This window comes from Phodopus roborovskii, unplaced genomic scaffold (genome assembly GCF_943737965.1).
Source record: "Phodopus roborovskii unplaced genomic scaffold, PHOROB, whole genome shotgun sequence".
NCBI lineage: Eukaryota > Metazoa > Chordata > Mammalia > Rodentia > Cricetidae > Phodopus > Phodopus roborovskii.
In genome coordinates, this window is record NW_026126413.1 from 8976767 (window position 1) to 9000523 (window position 23757).

At 45.4% G+C, this 23757-nt stretch overlaps 1 protein-coding gene across 1 annotated transcript in view; it reads right to left on the minus strand.

Annotated features, from left to right (window-relative positions):
- Window positions 1-13161: 13161 nt before the first annotated feature.
- Sv2c (synaptic vesicle glycoprotein 2C) overlaps window positions 13162-23757 on the minus strand; it is a 155499-nt gene continuing 144903 nt past the window's right edge. Inside the window, exon 13 of the mRNA XM_051183008.1 lies at window positions 13162-13447. Coding sequence (XP_051038965.1) covers window positions 13264-13447 — 184 coding nt within the window. The 3' untranslated portion in view covers window positions 13162-13263. The remainder of the gene's footprint in view (window positions 13448-23757) is intronic.

Here is a 23757-nt window from a genome sequence, read left to right on the forward strand (position 1 = left end):
CAAGCATGGGGCTCTGTGTTTGGATTCCCAACATCCACCTAAAAAGCTGGGTGCAGTAATCCCAGTTCTGGGTGGGGTGCTGAGACTGGAGAGTCCCGGAGCTTGTTGTCCAGCCAGTTTAGCCAACGGACAAGCTTCAAGTTTAGGGAAAGACCTTGCTTCAAACAAGGAAAAGAGATTAAGGAAGACGCCCATTGTGTAACATTGTCATCTAATTTCTAACACTGACACACCCACACTCACACTTATGCATGTACACTCCCACATGTGTATACACAATAACACATACACACACAAGCATGTTGTACACTTTGATACATACAATGAGAAGAGTGTGTGTTATACGCTTGAATTTTATTAGTCAAAGCTTTCAAGCAAGGACATACGTATTCTCATTTTGGGGAATGGCTTGGGGGGGTACGATTTGTTTCTTTATACAGGGTAGCTCAGGCTGGCCTCAGATTTGTGTCGCTCCTTCTGCTTTAGCCATTTGCAAGCACTGAGATTGCAGGCAGAACCCTTCCTGTTTGGCTGGGAACTTCATCGGACTTTGATTTGAACTGGATTGAATCAGTTTTAATCTAGAGACCAAGATCCCATCTCTTGGTGACGCTGTTCTTCCTTTACTATCTCCCAAGTGCTCTGCGGGCTCTGACCACAGCGGGCTCCAGGTGTATCACCAATGCTCCCCAGGGCTGCCTTCCCACCTGAGGAGGTCATGTGACACTGCCTTGGAGTCTGTCCCTCTCTGTCAATTATTCATTTCTTCCACTACTGCCTTGTTAGCTTTGCCTATTGTGAGCAGTTGATCTTTGGTCCTCTTCTTGGGATATTTTCTCCAGGTGAGACTCATGCGGTGGTGGCTGGGGAAGATCTGGGGCATTGGTCACATGCTGTATCTCAAACACCTTTGAACCCATGGGATGAAAGCCCTGGTTAACAGGGGAGGGGCAGGTCCACCATGCTTTGTACTGAACTCCAGGATGGCTGGAGTTGGTAAGATCCCCTTTCCCCCTTCACTTACCTGTCAGAGCCAAGCCTCCACACATGCCTATGCTCCTGTCTCAGGCTCCCAAGTGCTGAATCAATGGACATGTACCACCACATCTGGCTTGCTATGGTTTGGGGAGCACTGGGCAATACCAGGATTCCATTGCAGCCTTGCCACCCTGTTTGAGTGCTCTAAGGAGACTTGGTTCTCTGTAGTAGAAGCAGGGGGTATAGACAACAATCTACCACCTAGAGCAGATTTGAACCGGCCCTGACAATTATAGGCTGCCCTATGCTGAGTGGGTGTGCACCGTGCACTTTGCTAGGCTTTTTCTGTACATTTTCTCAATCCTCACAGACTCCAAAGAATCACAAACTGTCATCATTTCTAACATAGAGTTGCAGAAATGAATGTTCCAAAGCACTAATTTTCACTTCCTCCCCACAGAGCTGCTAAGTAGCAAGGTCAGGATTCAGACCAACATCTGCTTGCCTGCCTTCCGGATTCAAAGGAATGTTTACCCGGAAGCAAATGAAGCTTAAGCCTCCCGCTCCACCATTTGTGAAGGCCCCTTCTGAGGGTCTTCGAGGGGCCTAGCAGTTCACGCGGTCATAGGCTTTTGACTGCTTTTGCACAACTGGGAAAATCACAAGAACAAATTTTTTTCCATATTTCCAAAACTGCTGCTTGGTCTTACTCTGCCTTTGCTCCTTCAATTTTGTCCCAGTGTTGGGTAGAGCCGGACGTTTTGGGGATAAGTTCTGAGGAATGAGTTGGGGATATATTCAGTTTCTGTCGCTCCAAGTCTCTTTGGTGGCTGGAAGGATCTTCCTCACTGGCTCACTGGAGGAGTGGCTTCCAGGAGTACAAGGCTGTCACTGCTCACTTGCCTGTGTCCTGACCTTAGAGCCTGCATGACAAATATGAATATGGCCTGTGTCTTTGACCTAGAAAGTATTTGGGGAAGTGGGGGAGAAACAGGAGAACATTAAAGATTAGTAGAAATTGTTAAGACCACTGCCACTGTTTAGAGCCAAATTTGAAGCAAGCTTTAATACTGACCAAGCGGTGGGCTCTGGCCAGGTCCATAACTGGGTTCCCAGGAAATGTCCCCAAGTCACAGTTTACAGGGGCTTAAAGTATTTCCCATCAGGTCCAATCAGGGGCAAGCACACATCCTGATGTATTTCCTGTCTGTGAACCTCCCGTCCACATGTGATTAAGCACATCTGGGTCAAACAAACTTGTTTAGGGGAGTGAAAACATGTGGCTTGTTATTGCCCATAAACAACAGCCTCCATCATTTCAGGAACTATCCGTCCTTGGGCCAGGGGCTTGCAGATCAGAGGCATTTTTGTTTCATGGATCTTTTAGGCATGGTAATTAAGACTTAAAATGCAACGTAGGCTCTCACAAAACCTGCCCATGCATAGTGGCACACATTTCATAACTCCAGCACTCAGGAGGTTGTGACAGAAAGATTGCAAGTTCAAAGTCAGCCTGTGCTACATAGCAAGCTATGGTGAAAACAAAACAAAACAAAACAAAACAAACAAACAAACACACACAAAACAAGACTGGAAGAAAGCAAAATTGAACTTTTATCTTTCTATTTTGTCTATCTAACATGGATAACAAAGTTATTGCTATGTGAAGTCATATAAAGAGTATACAGCCAAAACTATGGAAAGTAATTACAAAAGTGTCAAGAAGTTAATAAAAATATTATTTTTTCTGGATTTTGTTATGCTTTGTTATATTTATCAGCTTTTTGGAATTTGTAAACTATGTTTGTAGTTTTCTTTCCTCCTGGGAGTCCCCTTCCCCCAATTTTTGCTTTTTTCCAGTGCCAGGAGTTGAACTCAGGGCTTCGTGCATGCTAGGCAAGTACCCACCCACTGTCCTGTATTCCCAGTCCTTCTGCCATTTTTCTTAAAAAGCCACCCCTATCAAACCCCACCCACAACCAACCAAACAAAACCATCTCTTGGAACTAGCATGGACCAAAGTGTACTTTGAAGTGAAGACTCCCTGCCTTCCCCTCTGAGGTTCAGAGTCATCAGTGTGGGCAGAGCATTGAGGTTCACAAACTGTCTAAGCTTCAGAAGTCTGCAAAAGGCTGCAGGTTTCAAGAGGTGGGGACAGAAGAGCAAGGCTCCTGAGAGCGGACCCTGGACAACCTGCAGTTGAGCTGTGCATGGCCACAGTTTTTGACACATAAAGGAGGGGCCAGGGCAGCTTTGATCACTAAACTTCCCTTTAAGCATGATAGGGTTCCCTGCAGCCCCACCCGAGCCTGAATTTGCTGATGGATTTTCCTTGGAAACCTCAGTCCAAAGGGTGCTTCAGTCCAAAGGGCTACCTGAGTGTGTATGATGAGGGATGACTCGGTAGACACAGCTGCCTCTTCTGCCTTCTCGTTGGCTCTGGAGAAGTGTGCAGACATACACTGGAGGCAGGGGACTGTAGGTAAGCTTGGAGCATGGGACTTTGACCCCAGGATGGCTTATGTCCCTTATGTCTTTCTGGCTCCGAGTCCCAGGAGACTGGTTTTCTTCAGGAACTTGTTCCCTTGTGGGGTTCACTTCTCCACCTGGTGTGTGAACTGCGAATTACAGGAGGAGATGCTGCATGGGCGGTGCCCACCAACAAAGGACTTGTAGTAGAGGCTGCTAACATGGTCTTCCCCACCCATGCTCCAGGGCCCCTCCTTTCCTTAGCTCTTCTTGTAGCCACCAGGGCTCAACCAGGTCCCTGTCTTGGAGGAAGCTTTTCAGGGTGATGTGGGAGGTCTGTGGGCTGTCTTGTTCAAAGGTTGTATCACGGATGTCTGGAGCAAAGAAAATTATCCTATTATGAAAACGGGATTTCCAGCGGAATTCTAAAGAGAGGGGCAGAAGGAGACAAACAGCCAGGGCTAAGATGCCTTGGGGTCTACCCTAGTGTTGTCTGTCTCTGGGCTTACGAGTGCAGGACCCAAGGGTCAGTCCTGGATTGCTCTCTGACCTCCCTCTGTGTGTGAACAGCTCATTACAAGTGTAAATACATGCACAGAGCCCAGGCTATCTTGTATGTGACCCGAGGCATGTTGAATCACATTCTGTACACACATGGAAAACTGTGACCATCTGCAAGAACAGTAAACCCAGTAGCACTTGGGATAGTGAGATGGTTTGAAAGTGTGTTCTTTCTGAATTCATAGGTTCATTATCTCCTGAACCTCAGGACCTCAGAAGGTAATTACATTTGGAGATAGCCTCTTCAAGTAAACTACAATGAGATAATTTGGAAGGTCCTTGCCCAATACAGACCAGTGTCCCTATAAGATTTTAAGACCCAGAAATAGGGCTGGAGAGATGGCTCAGAGGTTAAGAGCACTGGCTGCTCTCTCAGAAGTCCTGAGTTCAATTCCCAGCAACCACGTGGTGGCTCACAACCATCTGTAATGGGATCTGGTGCTCTCTGGTTCTGGCCTGCCGTCACAGAAATAGACTGAGGGAAGAATATATGAAAACATCTGAAAGGGTGGCCCCTGACAACTAAAAAGAGAAGGCCCTAGAAGAAACTGATCGCCTCATACCTTGATCTTCTACTTCAACACTCCAGAACCGCAAGAAATACATTTAAGACCTCCATGGTGTGATGGGTGAGCTGAAGATTAGTACAGTGATATGGTTGCTATGGCAATAAGAGAGGACCTTGGGGGAGAATACCTCTAAGAGGTGAAGATAGGTACCAAGAACATGAAGCCTGTGGAAAGAGAGATGCCAATAGGACCTTCACGATGGTGGGATGTTCTCTGTTTGTACTATAGAACACGACAATCACTGGAGTCACGGGTGACAGCTGAGAGCCCAAAATACGGCTAAGGGGGACTGAGCAACCAAATTCTAGACTGTAGTTAAGTTTAAATATAAACCGTGCATGTGGCTGCTGGTATTCCACAGCCTGGCTCCAGTCAGTACTCACAGTTTCCTCTCTATTTTCCTGACTCCTTGCTTATGAAACCCCAAAGTGTCAGAGCCACTCGCTTCGAAGGAGGCCTGGTCTTCTCAAGTCCTGTGGAGACATGAATCTTGTCTGCTCTAAGCAATATGGTACTCATGATCCCATTCCCTGTGGTTGGTTTAGGAGTATGCAGATGAGACAGGCAAGTCTGAAGACGGACTCAGAATTGTCTTCTGTATGCAAAAGAGGCCTAGGAAGAGGGAATGGTTACTTCTGGCTCTTAGATTATCTGGAGTTCCTGCCATTATTTTGAGCTTCTATGGGGATGAAAACTAGCACACTAAAAAGAGCTGATCTAAAAGAGGGAAAGAGCCTGGATCGTTAATGTTGTCAACTCACATTGTAATAACTTTGTTGTCTGTAAAAAGTTCTTGGGACTGGGAAGAAGATTAAGTGTGCTTGTGCTCTTCCAGAGGACCCAAGTCCAGTTCTCAGCACCCACACTAACAGCTTACGATTGGCCTGTAACTCCAGCTGCAGTGGATCCAACATTTTCTGTAGTTCTCTTCCAGTACTTGCATACAAATGGTGTATATTCACACAGACACATACACAATTAGAAACCCAAATTCTTGGTTGGATACCCTGATATGAGCTGGTTGCCATGGCTACCATGGAAACAGAGGTAGGAGGATCCCTTGAGTGTGTCCTGTAAACTCAACAAGACCCTTGACTAAAGAAGAGCATACTTGGATCTTCTGTTAAAATGAGTAAAAAGTCTTCTTTGGGGAATAGCAAATATGTAGTCTTTGTGTCTGCCTCTAATTTGAACATCATCAAATATAGCATCTCATTGTTCTCAAATGAATGTTCTAACAATCAATATCAATTAATTAGAGGCAATGTGTGGATAGAAATCTGTTAACTGTTCTTGCTTCAGGGCAAAATTACACAAGCATCTGTTCCACCACCAACGCCCCTACACACACACACACACACACACACACACAAGCATTTTCTTCACAGTGGCCCTAGGTAACCATTGGGAAGTATTCCTATAAAATCAACAACACATCAGTACCCATGGAACCAGCCTACAAAAGCAACTAAAACTGGCTTGCATCAGATGAACTGGCTTTCTTTAGAGCTGAAGATATAAAAATCTGTTTAGTATTTGCTCATTTGCTTTTTTTCCTTCCTCCTCCCTAGAATAGGGTCTCTCTATGCGGCCCAGATTGGCCTCAAACTCACAACCCTTTTCCTTCAGCCTCTTGAACACTGGGATTACAAATTTGCCCCACCACACCCAGCAAAAGATGCTTGTGCCTTGAGGATTGTTTGTTTGGAAGGGAAGGCAGCCACACAGCAAGCTTTATTTGAATATAATGGAGCAAAAAATGCTCTTTTATTAATCTGATGTACATTAAATATCTTTGTAGCTGTTACATGAATGATAGCTATCTGGCATATAAATGTATACACACTTCCACATGTGATAGATTTACACTGTACACGAGCCATCCCACACAGAGCATGCCCTTTCACAAGGATACACATACATGGCTGTCTTGGAACATTTGTGAAAATACACTTGGCCCAACATTTTGGCAATCGGAAATGAGACACGGAAGAGCATACCAGAAAGAAGAGTTCATAGCAGGATCAGCCGAACTCGAGAAGGGGACTCCAGAAACCTGAAATAGGAGTTACCGAGGGTTCACACATGCAGCACATATGTACAGTACAACAGTGGGGGGTGGGCGCTGGACCAAACAGCGGGGCCACAGACAGCACAGAAAATAGGCAAGGGAAGGAATAGAAAGCCAAAACACTCATACACCCAAACCAAGGACAGGACCACTGCCAGGATCTCACTGCCAACAGCAGGCTGAGCTGGCAACCAAGGTGGAAATCACCTGGAAGAATCTTTTGTAGGGCTTCCTTTTCAGATGCTGACAAAGGGCTCATGGTCTGTTCAGTGTGCTCCTGGGTCGGCAGAGGATGTACAACCACATTTGGGAAGGTGCATGACACAGCTAATTTGCTGCCCCTTTTCCTGAAAGAACACCCAGAGGCCCGTGGGTTCTCTGCACGGCTGGTCCTATTCTGAGCCAAAATGAATGTGGAAGGGAGCCTTTGAGTACGGACATGAGCACTTGCTAAATCTTGCCTTCCCGGTGGGTAATGGAATGCCGACTCACAAGCCCAAGGGGACATTCAGTTCCACCTGGCCTGGGTCTGTATGTTGGGATGCCCAACCTCCTTGCCCTGTGATGCTAGCAAAGCATGCTACTGCTGAGTTACAGGAAGCCAGATTTTCTTCAGGGCTTCAGAGAGTGATATACTGGTAAATGTCTGGGGTAAGGTAGAGGTGGGAGGAGTCTGACCTATGGCATCTGTTACTTTCCTTGCTATAAATGTTACCACTGTGGATGAGCTCAGTAAAACGTCATTGACCCTGTCACTGGGAGTATACGTCCAATAGGACACCATAACACAGTACTTCTACAATAGAGATATACTACACATATATTACCTCAAGGGCATGACTAATACAAAAACAAATGTAGCAAAATAAGTAGAAAGTAATGAGTTCTGAATATATATTGCTTTAAAATATAATTGATATCATTGCATTTTAATGATGGCTATGTTTCTTGACTGTCTTTCTTACAATTTCTGAAGCTCAAACAACTGGCTCTAAAGAACTGGGTTGAGACTGTTCCCAGCCATGGCTGGATTTAGATGATACCATCCCTTATGTTCTGGCTGGTTACTCCTTCTCAGAGCTCCTGGAAGCTGCTTAGGGCACTATAGGAAGGATTTTAGCTTGGCATAAAAACTTACCTGAGTTTGAACCAAAGGCTGAAGGCTGCTGCCTCTTTTTAGTTCTCAATGTTCTTGGCTCTAGAGACCATGCAAATATGTTCCGGGTGCAGAAGATGGGCAACCTTTGTAGTTTAAGCATCTGACCTTCAGTGCTGAGTAGGACTCACACAAATAAGGAGGGGCAATGTGCCATCTATTTCTCATGGAATGCCGTGCTCCTGGAGAGGAGTACTCCTTTTGGAAGCCAAGGATGTCTTCTACTCAAAAAGGGGCCACTCTGGTTCTATGCTAATCTTATCAGGGTGTGGGGCTAGAAGGACATCAGAAACCCAAACCTTTACAGGGACCCATGGAGTATGTCACTTTACTCCTATTCCTACAGGGTTTCCATCTTCTGCTCTCCATAAAGGTAAGGACATGTACAGTCCTTGCTCAAGAACACATCCATCTCTGAGTCCTGGTGCCTCAGGAAAAGCTTAACCTCACTTTTTTTTTTTTTTTTTTTTTTTTTTTGAGACAGGGTTTCTCTGTAGCTTTGGAGCCTTTCCTGGGTCCACTCTGTAGATCCACCTATCTCTGCCTCCCGAGTGCTGGGATCAAAGGCTTGCTCACCACCGTCCAGCTTTTATCCTCACTTTCTTACACTGCTAGAGTCAACAGGGAACAAGAAGGAAGGAGGACATTAATAAATGGAAGGGAGTGAATCTGAATTGCCTGGAGGACATGGACAGAGTTGGTGAGGGGAAAGGTACCATGGTGCTCAGAGGGCCAGTGACTACATTCTCTCGTCACCCGGCCTCCTTGGAGGCTGAGGAGTCCCAAAGCTCTGCAGCTTCAGAACACTGCCACACGCCTTTTCAAACTGAAACCTGTAGCCTCCCTGGTCTCCTGTTGTCACAACCTGTTTTCTGGGTGACTTATCTGCTAAGGCTAGAGAAGGGGAAAGTCACTTTCAGATGTCCCCAAGATAGTGTGACTGACATCAGAAAGGAAATACCTCCTGGGAGGATTGGAGGAGAGGCCAGAGATCAGCTGTCAGATGCCAGAACTTACTGAGGCACTGGAGAGAGAACTCTAACAGCCCAGAGGGAAACACACTTCCTCTCGCCCTGTAAAGAACAGCTCCGGAGAAATGAGCATCTCTAGAAAGGCACGGGCTATCTTTGCTGTTAACTCTCTCTCTCTCTCTCTCTCTCTCTTTTTTTTTTAACAGTATCTTAGTGCAATTTCCCGTTGAGACCATGTGAAGAAACACATGCGTGAATGTGTCTTGCTTCAAGGACTGTTTAGTACTCCCTCCCACAAAGAGAGCCTAACTAAGACAGATTTCCGTCTGTGACTGGTCGCCCCGTCACTGCGTGGTTCTTGTATTACCTGTTATAATTTGTTTAAATACTGCAGAGTGTTAAGCATCCCCACACAGCCCAGTACCTGAACGCCTAGAACAACCATAGGCCAGTACTTAGCCAGCAATCTCATGAAAGCGGGGACTGGCCTATCTTCCCAACTCTCTCCTCTACCCAGCTTTAATCAATGACCTCAGCAGACCCACAGGCTGTGTGCCCTGTGGTTCAAAATGCTAGGATGACTAACCTGCGCCTGGGCGCTGAGGAAAATGGAAGGAAGCCCCAGCAATGGCTTTGCATGTGGTAGGTGAGCTGCTGTTGACATGGGAATGGTCAATAGTGAAAGAGGCAGAACAGTACATGGAGAATTGCCAGTTTCCTGAAATGGTGAAAGGACATGCAATGCATCCAAAAGCCTGACAACTTCCTTCTGTTAGATTACAAGAGACATTTTACCTAAAATAGACACTTTGCTCAGCAGAAGGAAAACTCGAAGAAAACATAGGCCACCTCAGAACACTACTGTGTATCAGATATTTTTTTGTTGTCTCAGCATGTCCTTTTTTTGGGGTGAGGGGGTGAGGGTAGTTGGTAACTAGTCTACGTTTGGCACAATATGGGATTTAAAAGAAATCTGATATATAGTCATTAGGCCCCAAACAATATGTCAGTTGTCCACATTTCCAGGCAAAGGTTAAATCCAGACATTCCTGGTTTCAGAGCCTTTTGTGTATGAACAAATAAGGCGTCTTAATGAAGAAGTAGGTACAAGCCTTTTTTGATATAAGATAGAAACAAACGGGAGAATATCATATTCTATTTTGGTTGGCAGAAGACATCAGGAAGTACTCCCACGGAATGATCTGGAATGGATCCTGGAGTTTAGAATGTCTCCCAGGTGCACTATCTCCTCAATGGAACATAATCGATGGAGCACTGGACCTCTTCCCTCCATCGCCACGTCTCTTCCACCACCCCTCCCTTCGTGTCCAGAGATATTCTGAAAGCAAATACGTTTTTGGTGCAAACTTAAGCTCTGATCGGTGAGATTTGTAAATGAGGATCCATCTACCAATTTATGTCAAGTCTATGAGAAACAGCGTTCCTGATGGCCTAGATCCATTACAGGTACTTTCAAAAACAAACAAACAAACAAACAAAAACAAAACAAAACAAAACAAAACAAAACCAAAAAAAAAAAAAAAAACCAGTGCAGTAGATGGGGAGGGGGGTAAAGGGTACAGTCTTGGTGGGTCTGCCTCCATCAGATTGTCTTCTAACTGCAGTGTGTCTTCCAGGGGTGGAGCAAAGGCAGCTCCAGGGGTTCTGAAATGAGATCTACTTAAAATCGCTAGGCACGGGCAGCACAGACAACACGAAAACTGTTCTAACTTGGTTATTGTCTAATTTTCAGTATGTCCTGAAGGTAGGCTTCTCATCAGCAGAAAGCAGAGAAGATGAAGCCAGTCTCATTTTAGTCCCTTGGAGAATAAAACAGTGTCATCCTTTTTCTCTACAGATGGGAAAACTGAGGACCAGTAAGACCAGTGACTTAATTCTTGGCCTTTTTGCTAAGATCAAGTGCATTCACCCCAGAAAGATCTCTGCCTGGTTGTGGAGCCTTGTGCCTCTGAGACCCCATCGATGTTGTGTCTTAGATGTGCTTCTGTTGAATGTCATGGTTATATCTTCATCTCTAATTAAACCCAAGCAAGCTGCATCACATACTTTGGGAGCAACTAGGACACTGCCATGGGCAATAAAGGTAATGCACAATGAGAAAGCCTGAGGAAACAGCATGAGAGCTGGGAAAGGTGGTGACCAAGAAGGTTTGTGACCACTGATTGTCCAGGAGATTAGAAGAGATCCCTCTTGGGCCACCTGGGAAGCCTGGGGTAGATGAAGGGGATAGATGGCAGATGGTCGTACAAAGTAGGGTTCTGCATCTAGATAAAATTCTGAATAACTGTGTCTTTCAGTTTGGAATGCCATTGATGTAGTTAGACTATAAGACAGAGAACAGACAAGTTGAGACCAGAGATTATCCAGTAAGTTCACTACCACTCAAGAGCACAGAAAGCAATGCCCTTGTATATGTCAGTTTTCCCTTTGTGTGGGGATATAGAGATTCGTATTTTATTTTTGCAGCATTTTCTTTACATGCCACATTCAACCAAAAGATCTACCCTGGGCCCCACATGCCTTTTTTTTTTTTTTTTTTTTTTTTTTAGAAGACAAATCACGGGTAAATAGGAGGTGGAAATGAACCCACATGGAAAATGAATAACGTGAAAGATACTTTCCTAGTTTTTTAAAATACAGGTTTGTTTCCCAGGGAGGCAAAAGGAAACAGAATTGAGTTCTGTTTTGGTCCCTGCTTTGTTGCTATCTTTCAAGTCAATCATGCCTAGTCTTAAAGATTTTCCTTTTTCCGACCACCTCTGTCTGCAGATTTTGCTCTGATGTCCTCAATGTCCTGGGTCTGAGTATCTATTTTATCTCCTGGGAACTACTCTCTGCCACTTCCCATTTTAACTCTAGGCTGTCCCCTCTACCAAGCCTGAATTACTTGCTGGGGCAGTGGATTAATGGCTTATGTTAATCAAAGGGCTTTTCACAGAATTTGAGCTCCAGGAGGGATCAGGGAATGTGGTAGGAGGGCGCTCCAGGGAGCAGAACCATCTTTGAACCGAATGATTAGTGGAAACAAAAGTTTCCTTTTTCTGGAAGCCCCTGGGCTGTGGTCATGCAGGAATAGGACAAAATAAGCAACCAGGGCCATCCTCCAATAAGACAGGATGAGTTAAAAAGATAATGTTGTTTAAATATGGAACTTAGGCTGGCTGTTATCACAGGCTGCAAATCTACAAGGAGGCTTCAGTTTTCAAAGATGTGTAAAAGGACTGGCTTGGGGGAGGGGCAGTTAGCGAGAGACCAGGTCATTTAGCTGGGAATGCCCTGCAGACCTCTCCTTCCACACTCAATGGAGATTCCAGCCGTAAAACAGACAGACATCCACCAGGAGATGCTGTCCAACCTGGCAGAGGATTCCTTGGAGAGAAGGTGGGCTCAGAAGCAACCCAGAAACAAGGCTGGGTGCCCAGAGCCGGAGGAAACTGGAGGGACAGGACCTGCTGTGGAGATGGGGGCTAAAAAGTGACAGTTGCACAGTTGACCAAACGAGGGCAGATGGTTTTGACCCTCAAGAAACAGCATTGAGAGAAACACCCTTTTGCATTTCTAAACGGCCTTGGCCGTGAATTTCTTACAGTTTCTAATTTCCACTGTCAATCGCTGGACCAGAGATGGGAAAAGTGGAGCAGATGTGGCTTTTTAAGAAGTGGCTTTCTTTCTTTGCATCTGCTATCTGGCCAATTCCGGGGCAGCTTGTGAGGGAATGCAAAGAGAGGCAGAGGATGGATCTCTGATCTTCAAACACTGCCACAGTCCCAGACACAGGGAGGCTGCCGCCCTCATACGGATCCGGCTTTCATCTAAAAGCTGGCTTCTGCAGCTCAAGCAGGCATTTGCTGCCAACTGGGGACAAACTTTAAATCCTCCTTGTTAGCCGAGCCACCTTAATGGGCCTGCTTGAAAGAGCCTCTCCCAAGCGTGTGTGGTGTCACACGATCTTCTTGAAACACACTGCTGTCACAGCTAGAGTGGCTGGGTGTCCTTTTTTTCCTAAGTAAACAGGAACTATCACTCTATATGAAAAAAAAAAAAAAAAAAAAAAAGAAATACTTTTCCTCAGCACAAACGCAATCATGCCAACTTAGATTTCCTGTTAATGATGCGGCAGGGGCGGGATCTATTTCTTACGCCAGCACAGGCTTTTTAGCTTCTCAGTGTTGGTGGATAAAAGCCCCAGGAAAGCCTGGCTGACTGGGACAATTTAGGAACACTTTCACGGGACACAAAGAGGCAGAAGTATCACGGTTAGAAAAAGGTAACAATGCCTGGGAAAAACAGAACAGCGCAAAGTCACATTGGAGGGGCAAGACGTACGGTACGCAGCTACACTTTAAGTCACAGCAAAAGTTAGTGTTCTGATACTCGGCCGCCTTTCTACACACAAAATAACTCTGCAGCCTCGAGTCAGGCAGCAGGACCGACCCACGGTGGGAGAAGGAGATGGCTTTTGTTCCGTCACATCAGAACCTGGGTTCGTGTGTCTGGCAGGCGCAGCCCCACGAGTCCTCCACACACGAGTACGGTGGAAGCTAGCAGGATGGGGATTGCTTTGGTAATGCTGACCAAGGAGCCAAATATTAGGTTTCCCAGCACGGCTGCAGCTTTGCAGAGCGCATTCAAAAAGCCGAAGCCTGTTGCTCTGCAAGAGAAAGAAACACGGAAAGGTTTAGAAAACGACACGCTGGAGTTCAGTGTTAGTTCCATGCAGTCCTTTCCAATCGTCTTTAAGTAGATTGTGTTGCATGTCGGTGGGGAGCAGATCATTAAATGCCGACCAACAAATGTGGAGGCAGAGAAGCCAGCTGTAGGTTGTGTGTCCAGTCTCCTGTGGGCGTTCTTACTGCTCTATTGAAAGGAAGGTTCTACTAAGTAAAAGTCAATGACACTCTATATAAATCCTCTCAGCATAGAACCCGGTTGGCCTCTGCCTCCCCCCCCCCCCAAAAGGCCCTAGGGAGTAGCACTGGGTGATCTAGCAAGTTCTCATCTCTTTACAAAAATGACTTGTTATTTTGTTTCATTAAGTGTCCATAGTTTCAGAGATACTTGTATGTAGAAAGAAATTCAAATTTTGTTCTAGAATGGAATACAATGATATGGCATTGGGTTTCTTTAGATTTACATTATTATTATTATTGTTATTATTATTATTATTATTATTATTGACAGGGTTTCTCTGTGTAGCTTTTTGACCAGTCTGACCTCAAACTCTCAGAGATCTGCCTGCCTCTGCCTCCTGAGTGCTGGGACTAAAGGCGTGCACCACTGCCTGGCTAGAATCCTTTTTTTTTGATTTACTTTATTTTTTAATTTCTTCTTATATTCTAGACTTTATTTTTATACTCATTTATTTTTCATTTATTCATCTAGTGTGTATGCTCATGTGTGTTAAGGTGAGCAGGCTTACCGTGAAATATATGTGGAGATCAGAGACCTTGTGGGAATCAGTTCACATTGGAACTGTAATCCTTCTGTCTCAGCCTCTTGAGAACTGTGATTATGAGTATATGCTGCCATGTCAGTACAATGTGTTAGATTTTTTAAGAATTGAAGTCAATTGAATTTTCATGGATAATGGAGATGTGTCCTCCTCTTTGAGGTACCAAGAAGGTGAACTGCCAGACAACATCCCTAATATTTTTGATAGCAAGAAGAAAACAAGTACAGCCTGAGCACTCCTAATGTGGATTATTGAGGCCTTCCTTAACTGCTGTGGAATAGTAAGTAGTTAAAGATGTGTTATATTCTTTTATGCTATGAAATATTTGTTTAATGGTGCAAAAAGATGTGTTGCATTTGTTCAACTCTATGAAGTTGTGTTACTTTGCCTGTCTAAAATGCCTGATTGATTTAATAAAGAGCTGAATGGCCAATAGCTAGGCAGGAGAAAGAAAAAGGTGGGGCTGGCAGGCAGAGGGAATAAAAGGAAGAAGAGAAGATGAGTGATAAAAAAGGAAAAGGAGAGAAGGGTGCCAGGGGCCACCCAGCCACCCAGCCACCCAGCCACCCAGCCATCCAGCTACCCAGCCACACAGCCACCCAACTACCCAGCCACACAGCCACCCAGCCACCCAGCCACCCAGCTACCCAGCCACACAGCCACCCAGCTACCCAGCCACACAGCCACCCAGCCACCCAGCCACCCAGCCATCCAGCTACCCAGCCACACAGCCACCCAGCTACCCAGCCACACAGCCACCCAGCCACCCAGCCACCCAGCTACCCAGCCACACAGCCACCCAGCCACCCAGCCACCCAGCCACCCAGCCACCCAGCCACCCAGCCACCCAGCCACCCAGCCACCCAGCCACCCAGCCACCCAGCCACCCAGCCACCCAGCTAGGATACCAGGGGCCAGCTACCCAGCCACCCAGCCACCCAACCACCCAGCCACCCAGCCACCCAGCTACCCAGCCACCCAGCTACCCAGCCAGCCACAGAGTAAGAAGGAAAGAAATATATATAGAACAGAGAAAGGTAAAAAGCCCAGAGGCAAAAGGCAAGTGGGATAATTTAAGAAAAGCTGTCTAGAAAACAAACCAAGCTAAGGCTGGGCATTCATAAAAAGGAAAAGTCTCCATGTATTAATTTGGGAGCTAGGTGGCAGACTCCCAAAGAATAAAAAACAAGCAAGCAAGCAAGCAAACAAACAAACAAAACCTTACACTTAACTGTTTCAGATTAGAGTTTGGAATATGTGCATAGACATTCCTAGTTGAACACCTTTCATCCAGAAGCCTGAAATCCAAAGTGCTTTATAAACTGAAGCCTACAAGCATATTGGCTTTCAGATTTGTAGTGTTCAGCATTAGGAATGAGCATGGTGGGCCATGGTAAGCTAGCTAATGTAGTGTCACCACCAGCTGGGAGATGGCGAGAGGGCCTGAGTTCAAAACCCCAGAGCATGTAACAATAGCATGGGGGAGGAGATGTGGGCTAGAGAAAGGAAGGCAGATAATGGGAAGTCTCTACTCCGACAGACAGACAGACAGCCTAGCCAAAATGGTTCAATGATAGACCCTGAGTCCAAAAGTCAAAACAAATGAACAAACACCACCAAAGGAAAGGAAGGAAGGGAATAATAAGAAAAGACAACACCCCAATGTCCCCCACTTATATATGCACTTTAATACAACATATACACATACCCTACATCACACACACGTGCGCGCGCGCACACACACACACACACACACACACGCACACACGCACACACACACAATTATCAGATTATGGGCCTGAAGATCTTGCCTGTTTTCTGTTAGCATCTAAGATACTCAGGCATGCGAGGTTTCTCCTCATGTCTTTTCATCCCCATTCCTTCCCTTCCCCCACCTCTTCTCACTTCTTTCCTTTTTCTCCCTCTGAGAATTGAACCCGGTGCCTCAGACCCACTAAGTTAGTCCCATCAGTCATTCCACCCTCACCCCCACAGGTATATTCTTTGGCAAACAAAAATCTTCATCTATTTGGTATTCGTGTATTGAGTGGTTTTCTGTGTCCTGGGCAAGAAACTTGAATCTTGCTCACGATCTTATGTCTCCCACTGACATCATGAGAGCATGTGAGTTTCCCTCTGACATTCTACCAGTTTGTTCTGTGTGGGCTTCTCATTGAGTGTCAGTGGAGATTAAAGGCAGACTACATGTACAGCAATTTTAGGATGCTTTTTCTTTGAACCTACAAAGGAAACTGAACCTTCTGTGTTACAGAATGAAGCAGTTAGCACACACTTTGTGTCTGTGACGACTGACTTGTCAGTCTATAGGTATGGGCTTTCCTTTGACAACTGCTCATACAGTAGTGCTATTTTCTGCACTGTGTGTTTTCAGAACCCTGCTCCCCCACTCCCAAATATATATTATGGTTCCTATGCAGCCAGCCACTTGCCACTCCAATGAAAAGGAACCAACATCTCTAAACCCTCCACCCCTGAGCTCAGGAGCCCAGACTGGGTGCTAACACCTCCTAAAAATGAGTTTGCTGGCTCACACACGTCTAAGACAGAGCAGCAAACAACAAAATAAGACTCAAATAAATAGAACTCCTTCATGCTCAATTCCCCCTGACCTAAAGTACAGGTGTGCAGAGAGCAAAGGTTTCTCAACTTTTCTTGCCAGCGATCACCCAAAGAGAAGAACAATATGGTTTGCCGCCTCTCTGCTAACCCACCCTCTGCACTTCTCTCCAGCCAGTTCTTGTTCTCAGGTATTGGTTAGACACATCTTTAACATGCCAGTCCTTATCCTATGCAAACCTGGTCCCTTCAGAGCCAGGTCTCCATTCTATCCAGATGCCTTGATGGGCTAGCACTAACTAACATCATCATTAGTGGCTGCTGACCACCAACACTAGGCTCATTCTGGGTTTGGTCCTCCTATAGGGATTGATAAATAGATGATGACATTTGCCACACAATATGGCAGCACTCCAATAATTACTCCATTGCCCTAGAAATCTGCTGTGTCACCTGTTCATCCCACCCCCTCCTAAGGCCCAGCTCCCCATGTTCCTTTGTTTGACAAACTGTCATGAGCTGTCACCTTCATCTTCTAGTGTTAAGATAAAGTGCATCCTGCTGGGGGAGAATGGCTAGAGCATGTGTGTTGCTGATAAGGAAAAGGAAAACATTCCCCTGCTATGATGAAGTCTAGGACTCCAAGACTTCAGAATGACCCACGTAGGATTTACATGTAGGCTAGAGCACCCATATGTCTTTAAGCCATGATCCTCTGCTGTGACCCAGAACAGGGTATAAAATATGGAGGGCTATCCCCTCACATCCCTGGATCTGGAACTGGGGACCAGATGACTTCTGGAGTGACATTGATGCGGTTGGCGTTGGGTAAATGTGGTACTCTAAGGGGGATGAACACATTCTTGTTTCCTAACACTCTCCATCTTCATTTCCCAAGCTGAGGCAGTGCTTCAGATAAAACTTTAGTGTCAGCATTCAAGAACTCATGTCTGCTTTTTCTGAGTGCGTAAGTTATTCCTTCAAATATCTGCAGCTGGAGAGCGTGAGGCTCGGCCCATCCAAGGCCCAGCTGTGTTAGAGAAACATTCCAAAAGCAAGTCTTCCTAGCGGCTATCTGCTTTCTCTACAGCACAGCTTTCATTCATTTCATCTCTGCTTTTTCTCAAAGTAAGGGCATTGCTTCTGCATGTCATCTCATGCTCACAAAGTCTTCTGAGGGCAAGGAACATTTCCCTTCTCAGCGGAAGGCTGGGTCCTGTATTCTTTTTCAGACCAAGACATTTTCCTGCCTCCTCTTTCCCAGCAATCATCAAAAGGGGGGAGAGAAATCTCTCTCTCTAAGCCCTGCCCTCTGCACTTCTCTCCTGCCAGACTGCATTCTCTATGATTGCTTATACACATCTTTAACACATAAATCCTTTCCCTACACTGACCACACTCCCCATTCTATCTCCCCCAAGGTGAAGCATAGCTGGTACTTTGGAAGATTTCACAATGTAGTGGGTTCTAGTTTATTTATATTGTTTTTATGACTCATTTAGTTAAATTTTATTGTATTATTTTATATGTATGGACACTTGGGTGCCAGAAGAGGGCGTCTAATCCTTTTTAAGTAGAGTCAGGACCATTGTAAACCATGTGTTGGGTACGAGGAATCAAACCGAGGTCCTCTGGAAGGGCAGTTGATGCTCTTACCATTGAGCTATGTTTTCAGCCCCATTCTAAGTTTTAATGGAGGCTGGGTAAGGATAACTGCTGGCTCCATTGTGGATGGAGGGGAGACTAGCACTGTCCTAACCGTCATCTCCTTTCCTTGTACTGCCGTGTACCGCTGCTTATGTTTTGGATGAAAGGGAGAAAGTGAAGATCTGTAGGACTCAGAGCCATACCTAGCATGCATCAACCCCCATGATTAATTAGCCCTTGCTTTAACATGCTCCACCTCCTGATGAAATTACTAGGGAAGAAGTAATTGATGTACTTTGCAAAGGTCTGGAATAGTGGAGTGCAGGCTCTGTTCATAGATGTTGCCTGCTGAAAGGGAACCCTTCTAGACTGAGCTTCTGGAAAGAACTTTTTCCCTCCGCTTAGTCAAGTGATCCATAGAGCTTATAAAAGGAATACTCAAGACTCAGCATGGGGCATCTGGAAAAGCACAGGCTGTGCTTAAATCAAGGCTACATTTCGATGTAAACATTCATCTGGAAACGGATTATTTAAAACACACACGGATTTCATTTGTCTCAGAAACAATGTGAACAAAGGCTACTTTCCCAGGTCAACACAAGAGCTATTTTGACACTGAATCTGTTTGATTGCACAAACTATACTGCTAACTGGCCTAAACCCCCTTGAGTATTTGTTAAACAAATTTATCTTAAGTGCACACACATCTATGTACATATTCTCCTATGCATTTATTTGTATTAATTTAATAATGACTCATTAAGTGCTATTTTATTTCCTTTGTTTATGTGTCAGGCTAGCCTTGAACTTGCCATCTTCCTGCTTCCACCTTTGAGTGCTGAGATTACAGGTATGCACCATCAAGCTCGGCATCGATCCACTGAGCATCTCTTACAGGCCAAGCACTGCCCTATGCGGCACTGACTACAGAGCCGAAGGCTCTCTTTTCCCTGAAGCTAGTGCAGATGGTGATGACACACATGCCAGGTACAAACGATGACGAATGCTATGAGCATGAGGGCCCAGGCGGATCTGACTTGGGGTGGGTGGAAATGGGGGAATGTCCCAGAAGGAATGCATGAAAACCAGACCAGCCTCCCTGGGACAGTTGGAGACCATCTGGTGAAGGGTCACATGTGGACAGGTACTTTCTGGCTCACACTAGTCATTTATTTTATCTCACGGTATCTACTCAGTCTACCTTACCACACCCCAAAGGCTTCTTTAATGCCAAATGGCTATCTCTCTCCAGCATTAAGCTCATGTATCCTGCCTTTGTACACAGCTGTTACCAACCTAGGGTTAGGATGGCTGACTGATCTAAGGTATGTGGGCGGGTATAAACACTCCACTGCCTCATACTATTCAAACTTGAGCATACTTGGGAGCTTTTCAAGCAGCAGTGCCACCTGGATTGGTGGCACATGCCTATAAACCCAGCTCGTGGGAAACAGAGGCAGGAGAAGTCGGAGATTAGGGCAGCCTGGGCTACATAACAGATGCAGGACCAGACTGAGCTACATAAGAGATATCCTGTCTCAAAGCAGAAACATAGACCAAACACAAACAGCAATGCTCCACAACCATGTCAAAGGCTACATCCACAGGGGTTGTTGCTCTCTTGGGGTTAGATATTGGTATTTTTCAGAAATTCTATGACCTCAAGGTATGTTCAGGATGGAGAATACTGTTACTTTCCCAGGGATGTTTGCATGTTAAAATTGACTTGGATGTACCGTTATACAATAAGGGAAACTACAAAAGAAAACATGCATTGCCCCTCCACCAACAAATCATTTTCCTCTCTGAGTTCCTTTCAGACTGTTTCCAGTCATGCAAATGATGCCAAGCAGAGCTTTTACACAATTTTGCTCTCTTTTTTAAAGTCACCCCTATGAGGTTTTGTCTTGTTTGTTTGTTTGTATTTGAACATTGTGTTTAGCATGTAACCATCATTTCTGTCACTGTGCCTTTGGCTAGTGGGGCTTCCAAATGGGGGTTAACGTTAACGATCCTGCAGTTAACACTCAAATACACAGCAGACATGGTGTTCACTAGGGAGTGTCAGGCACTGTAGACCAGCCAGGGAGAGCCGTGAGGATGCTGCTTAGTGGAGACCGGGAGCTTGTGTCTATGAGAGGAGACAGACAGAAGAGAACTAAGAGGAAAGGGCTCCTCTTGGCTTGTGTAGCCGGTGCTACGATGCATTCTGATACTTCCCCCTAGCCGGTGCTACGATACGATGTATTCTGATATATTCCCCCAATCAGATCCTTCCAACTTTCCCACTCTGGCTTTTTTTTTTTTGGGAGACAGGGTCTCTCTGGCCCAGGCAATCCTGCAGCAACCCTGCCACAGCTTCAGAGTTCATGGACTCCAAACCATGAGCCACCACACTGGCTCCTGCCCCTGTTTGGTCTGCTCCCCACACATTCTTCTCTCTGCTCTCTCCTAGGTCCTCAGGGTTCCTTCATTGCAGTTTGGGCTCACACCACAGCTCTATACTCCTGCCTGCTGCAACCCTGGGCGTTTCCTAAAGTAGAGTTAGCCAGCCTAGGCCAGCTCCATCAGGAGAGGACGGCATAGTCCTTGCAGCTGCTCACACTGAACCCTTCCCTCACAGGCATGAGGATTGCTTGTGGTACTTGGTGAATGAGCAACTTCCTGAACGCTTCCAAGTATGTTAGCATTAGAGTTTCGAAGCATTCAAATGGGCAATTTTGGACATTTTCATGGGCATTAGTTGGATGATGTTTGTTTATTGATGCCAAAATACCGCCTTGTTTCTTTGAGAGAAAATAATCAGTCTGTATTCTTATCAGATGGCTGGGTTCAGTTGCTTGTTCTTTGTTTCTGTATGAGTGTTGGCGACTGAACCCGGTACATGTGAGTCTAACTGCTGAACTACATACTTGTCCCTACATTGCTTTCTGATATCTAATGAAAAATATTTATCTCACTGAAAAGGGTAGCATCTCCTCAGTGTCAGCCCGAGCCCCCACCAACGTGCTTTCCCATAAGCTGTAAGCTAACCAGACTCTCTAGGCTCAAGGTGGCTGTCCGCCTCCTCCCCAGAGTCCCTCTACGCTACCGATGCTTCCTGTAGCTTGCACCTGCCAAAATAAAATATTACCATGAATCCTAGGCAATAACGAGATCCTTTGTGTCTTATCACAGAATCTGATAACCCTGGCTAGAAAGTGTGGGCCTGGGCCAGGGTGAGGAAGATAGAATGACTAAGAAAGCTGGGCAGCAAATGGAAGTTCATCTGAGGTCAAGAATCATTCATGCTGCTGTATAGCCAAATAACCCATGGATTTCTGGTTTTTTGTTTTTTAATTTTATTTTCTTTTGGATTTGAGGGTTTTGTCATTGCGGTTGTTGCTGCTGCTGCTGCTGTTTTGATCACTGAATCATTCAGACTGGCCTTGAACTCATTCTCTAGCCTAGGCAGTTCTTCAACTTGCAGCCCTCTGATCTCAGCCTTCCAAGTGTTGAGATTACAGGCATGTGCCACCATCCCTGGCTGGCTCCAGAAAAGCCTCCTGTCACCTGTCCTGAAAACAGCACTCTTGAATACAATATCTAGGGCTGGGACTAAGCTATTCTTGACAAGTTGCTTTCAGGTCTGGGTCTTGTTTCCTCACTTGTAACTGAGGTAGGAAGAGCTACTCTTGTAGAGCACTGGGTAAAGTCAACATCTGAAATATTCAGCCCCGCACCTCATATGCCATCCAATTCACAGATGAGAAAAATAAGGCCCAGAAAGGCAAGATGATTCATCCCAGCTGTCCAGCTGATTTCTATCAGGACCTGCACCTGGATTCTGTTTTCTTTCCCCCACATGTGTGGTGGTTTGAAAGAAAATGACTCCCAAAGGGAGTGGCACTATTAAGCGGGGTGGCCTTGTTAAAGTAAGTGTGGTCTTGCTGGAGCTTTGCTATCTCATGTATGCTCAAGATACTTCCTAGTGATTCAGGCCACTTCCTGTTGCCTGCAAGATGTAGGATTCACAGCTACTTCTCCAGTACCATGTTTGCCTACATGTTGCCTTGTTTTCCATGGGAAGCAAGCCTTCCCAATTGGATGTTTTCCTTTATTAGAGTTGCTGTGGTCATGATGTCTCTTCACAGCTACAGAAATCCTAATTAAAACAGAAGTTGGTACCAGGAGTGGGGTATTGTTTTGATGGGCCTGACTGTGCTTTTGTTCCAAGGAATATGGACTTTGGGACTGTGGATTAGATAAGAAGTTGAATGCTTTAAGTGCTACTTAATGGGCCATCTAGTAGGAACATGGAAGTCAATGATGCTGAGTGTGATTTGAACTGTAGGCACTTGGCTCAAGAGGCTTAAAGGAGAAGAATATTAATATGTGGCTTAGAGATCATTCTTGTGATATTTTGGTGAGGCTGCCTTTTGCTTCTGTCTGAAAAGCCTGCTTCAGGATAAATTGAAGAGTTTTGGACTAATTCCATCAGCAAAGAAAATCTCAAAACAGCTTAGTATAGATTCTGTTGTGTGGTTATTAGTGGTAACTTTAATGAGAATTTATAATGAAAAAGAGCAAGAAAAATGTAAAGTTTGAGGAGAAACGGAGCACCAGAAAGTGGAATGGAAATAAGTCTGGTGTTCAAGGAGATAAACTAAAAAAGGAATAAAAGGAATGGTCATCTCAGGGCAAGATCTTACCCGGCTAAGTTTACAACTTGTGAAAAGGAATTAAAGAAAAGTTTAGACCTGGGTGTGGTGGTGCACACTTTTAATCCCAGCACTTGGAAGGCATAGGCTGGAAGCTCTCTGAGTTTGAGGCCAGCCTGGTCTACAGAGCAAGTTCTAGAATAGCCAAGCTTAGGCAGTGAAGGAAATCATCTAAAACAGAAAGCAGGTGAAGGTGTAATTGAAAGATCTCTGGGCTCAAGTCTAGCCTGGTCTACAGAGCAAGTTTCAGGACAGCCAGCCTCAATCAGTGAGAGAAACCATTGAAAACACAAAGCTGTTAAAGAAGGAATTAGACAAGGAAGCCATGCTCCTGCCCCAGAGAGCAGGAGAACTTGGCACCTTTGGCCACAAGGTTCAGGCTTCAGAGCTAAAGATGGAAGAAAGGAGTTATGGAATTTGCCTCTGAGATTGAGGAAAGCTGCTGAGGCCAGGCATGCGTCAGGGGTGTCCCTGAATGGAGACCTAGCGAGGCCATTGCATTGCTTTCTACCATGTAATAATGGCGAAACCTCTGAGCTGTAAGTGAGCCTTCCCAATGAAATGTTTTCCATTATAAGAGTCACT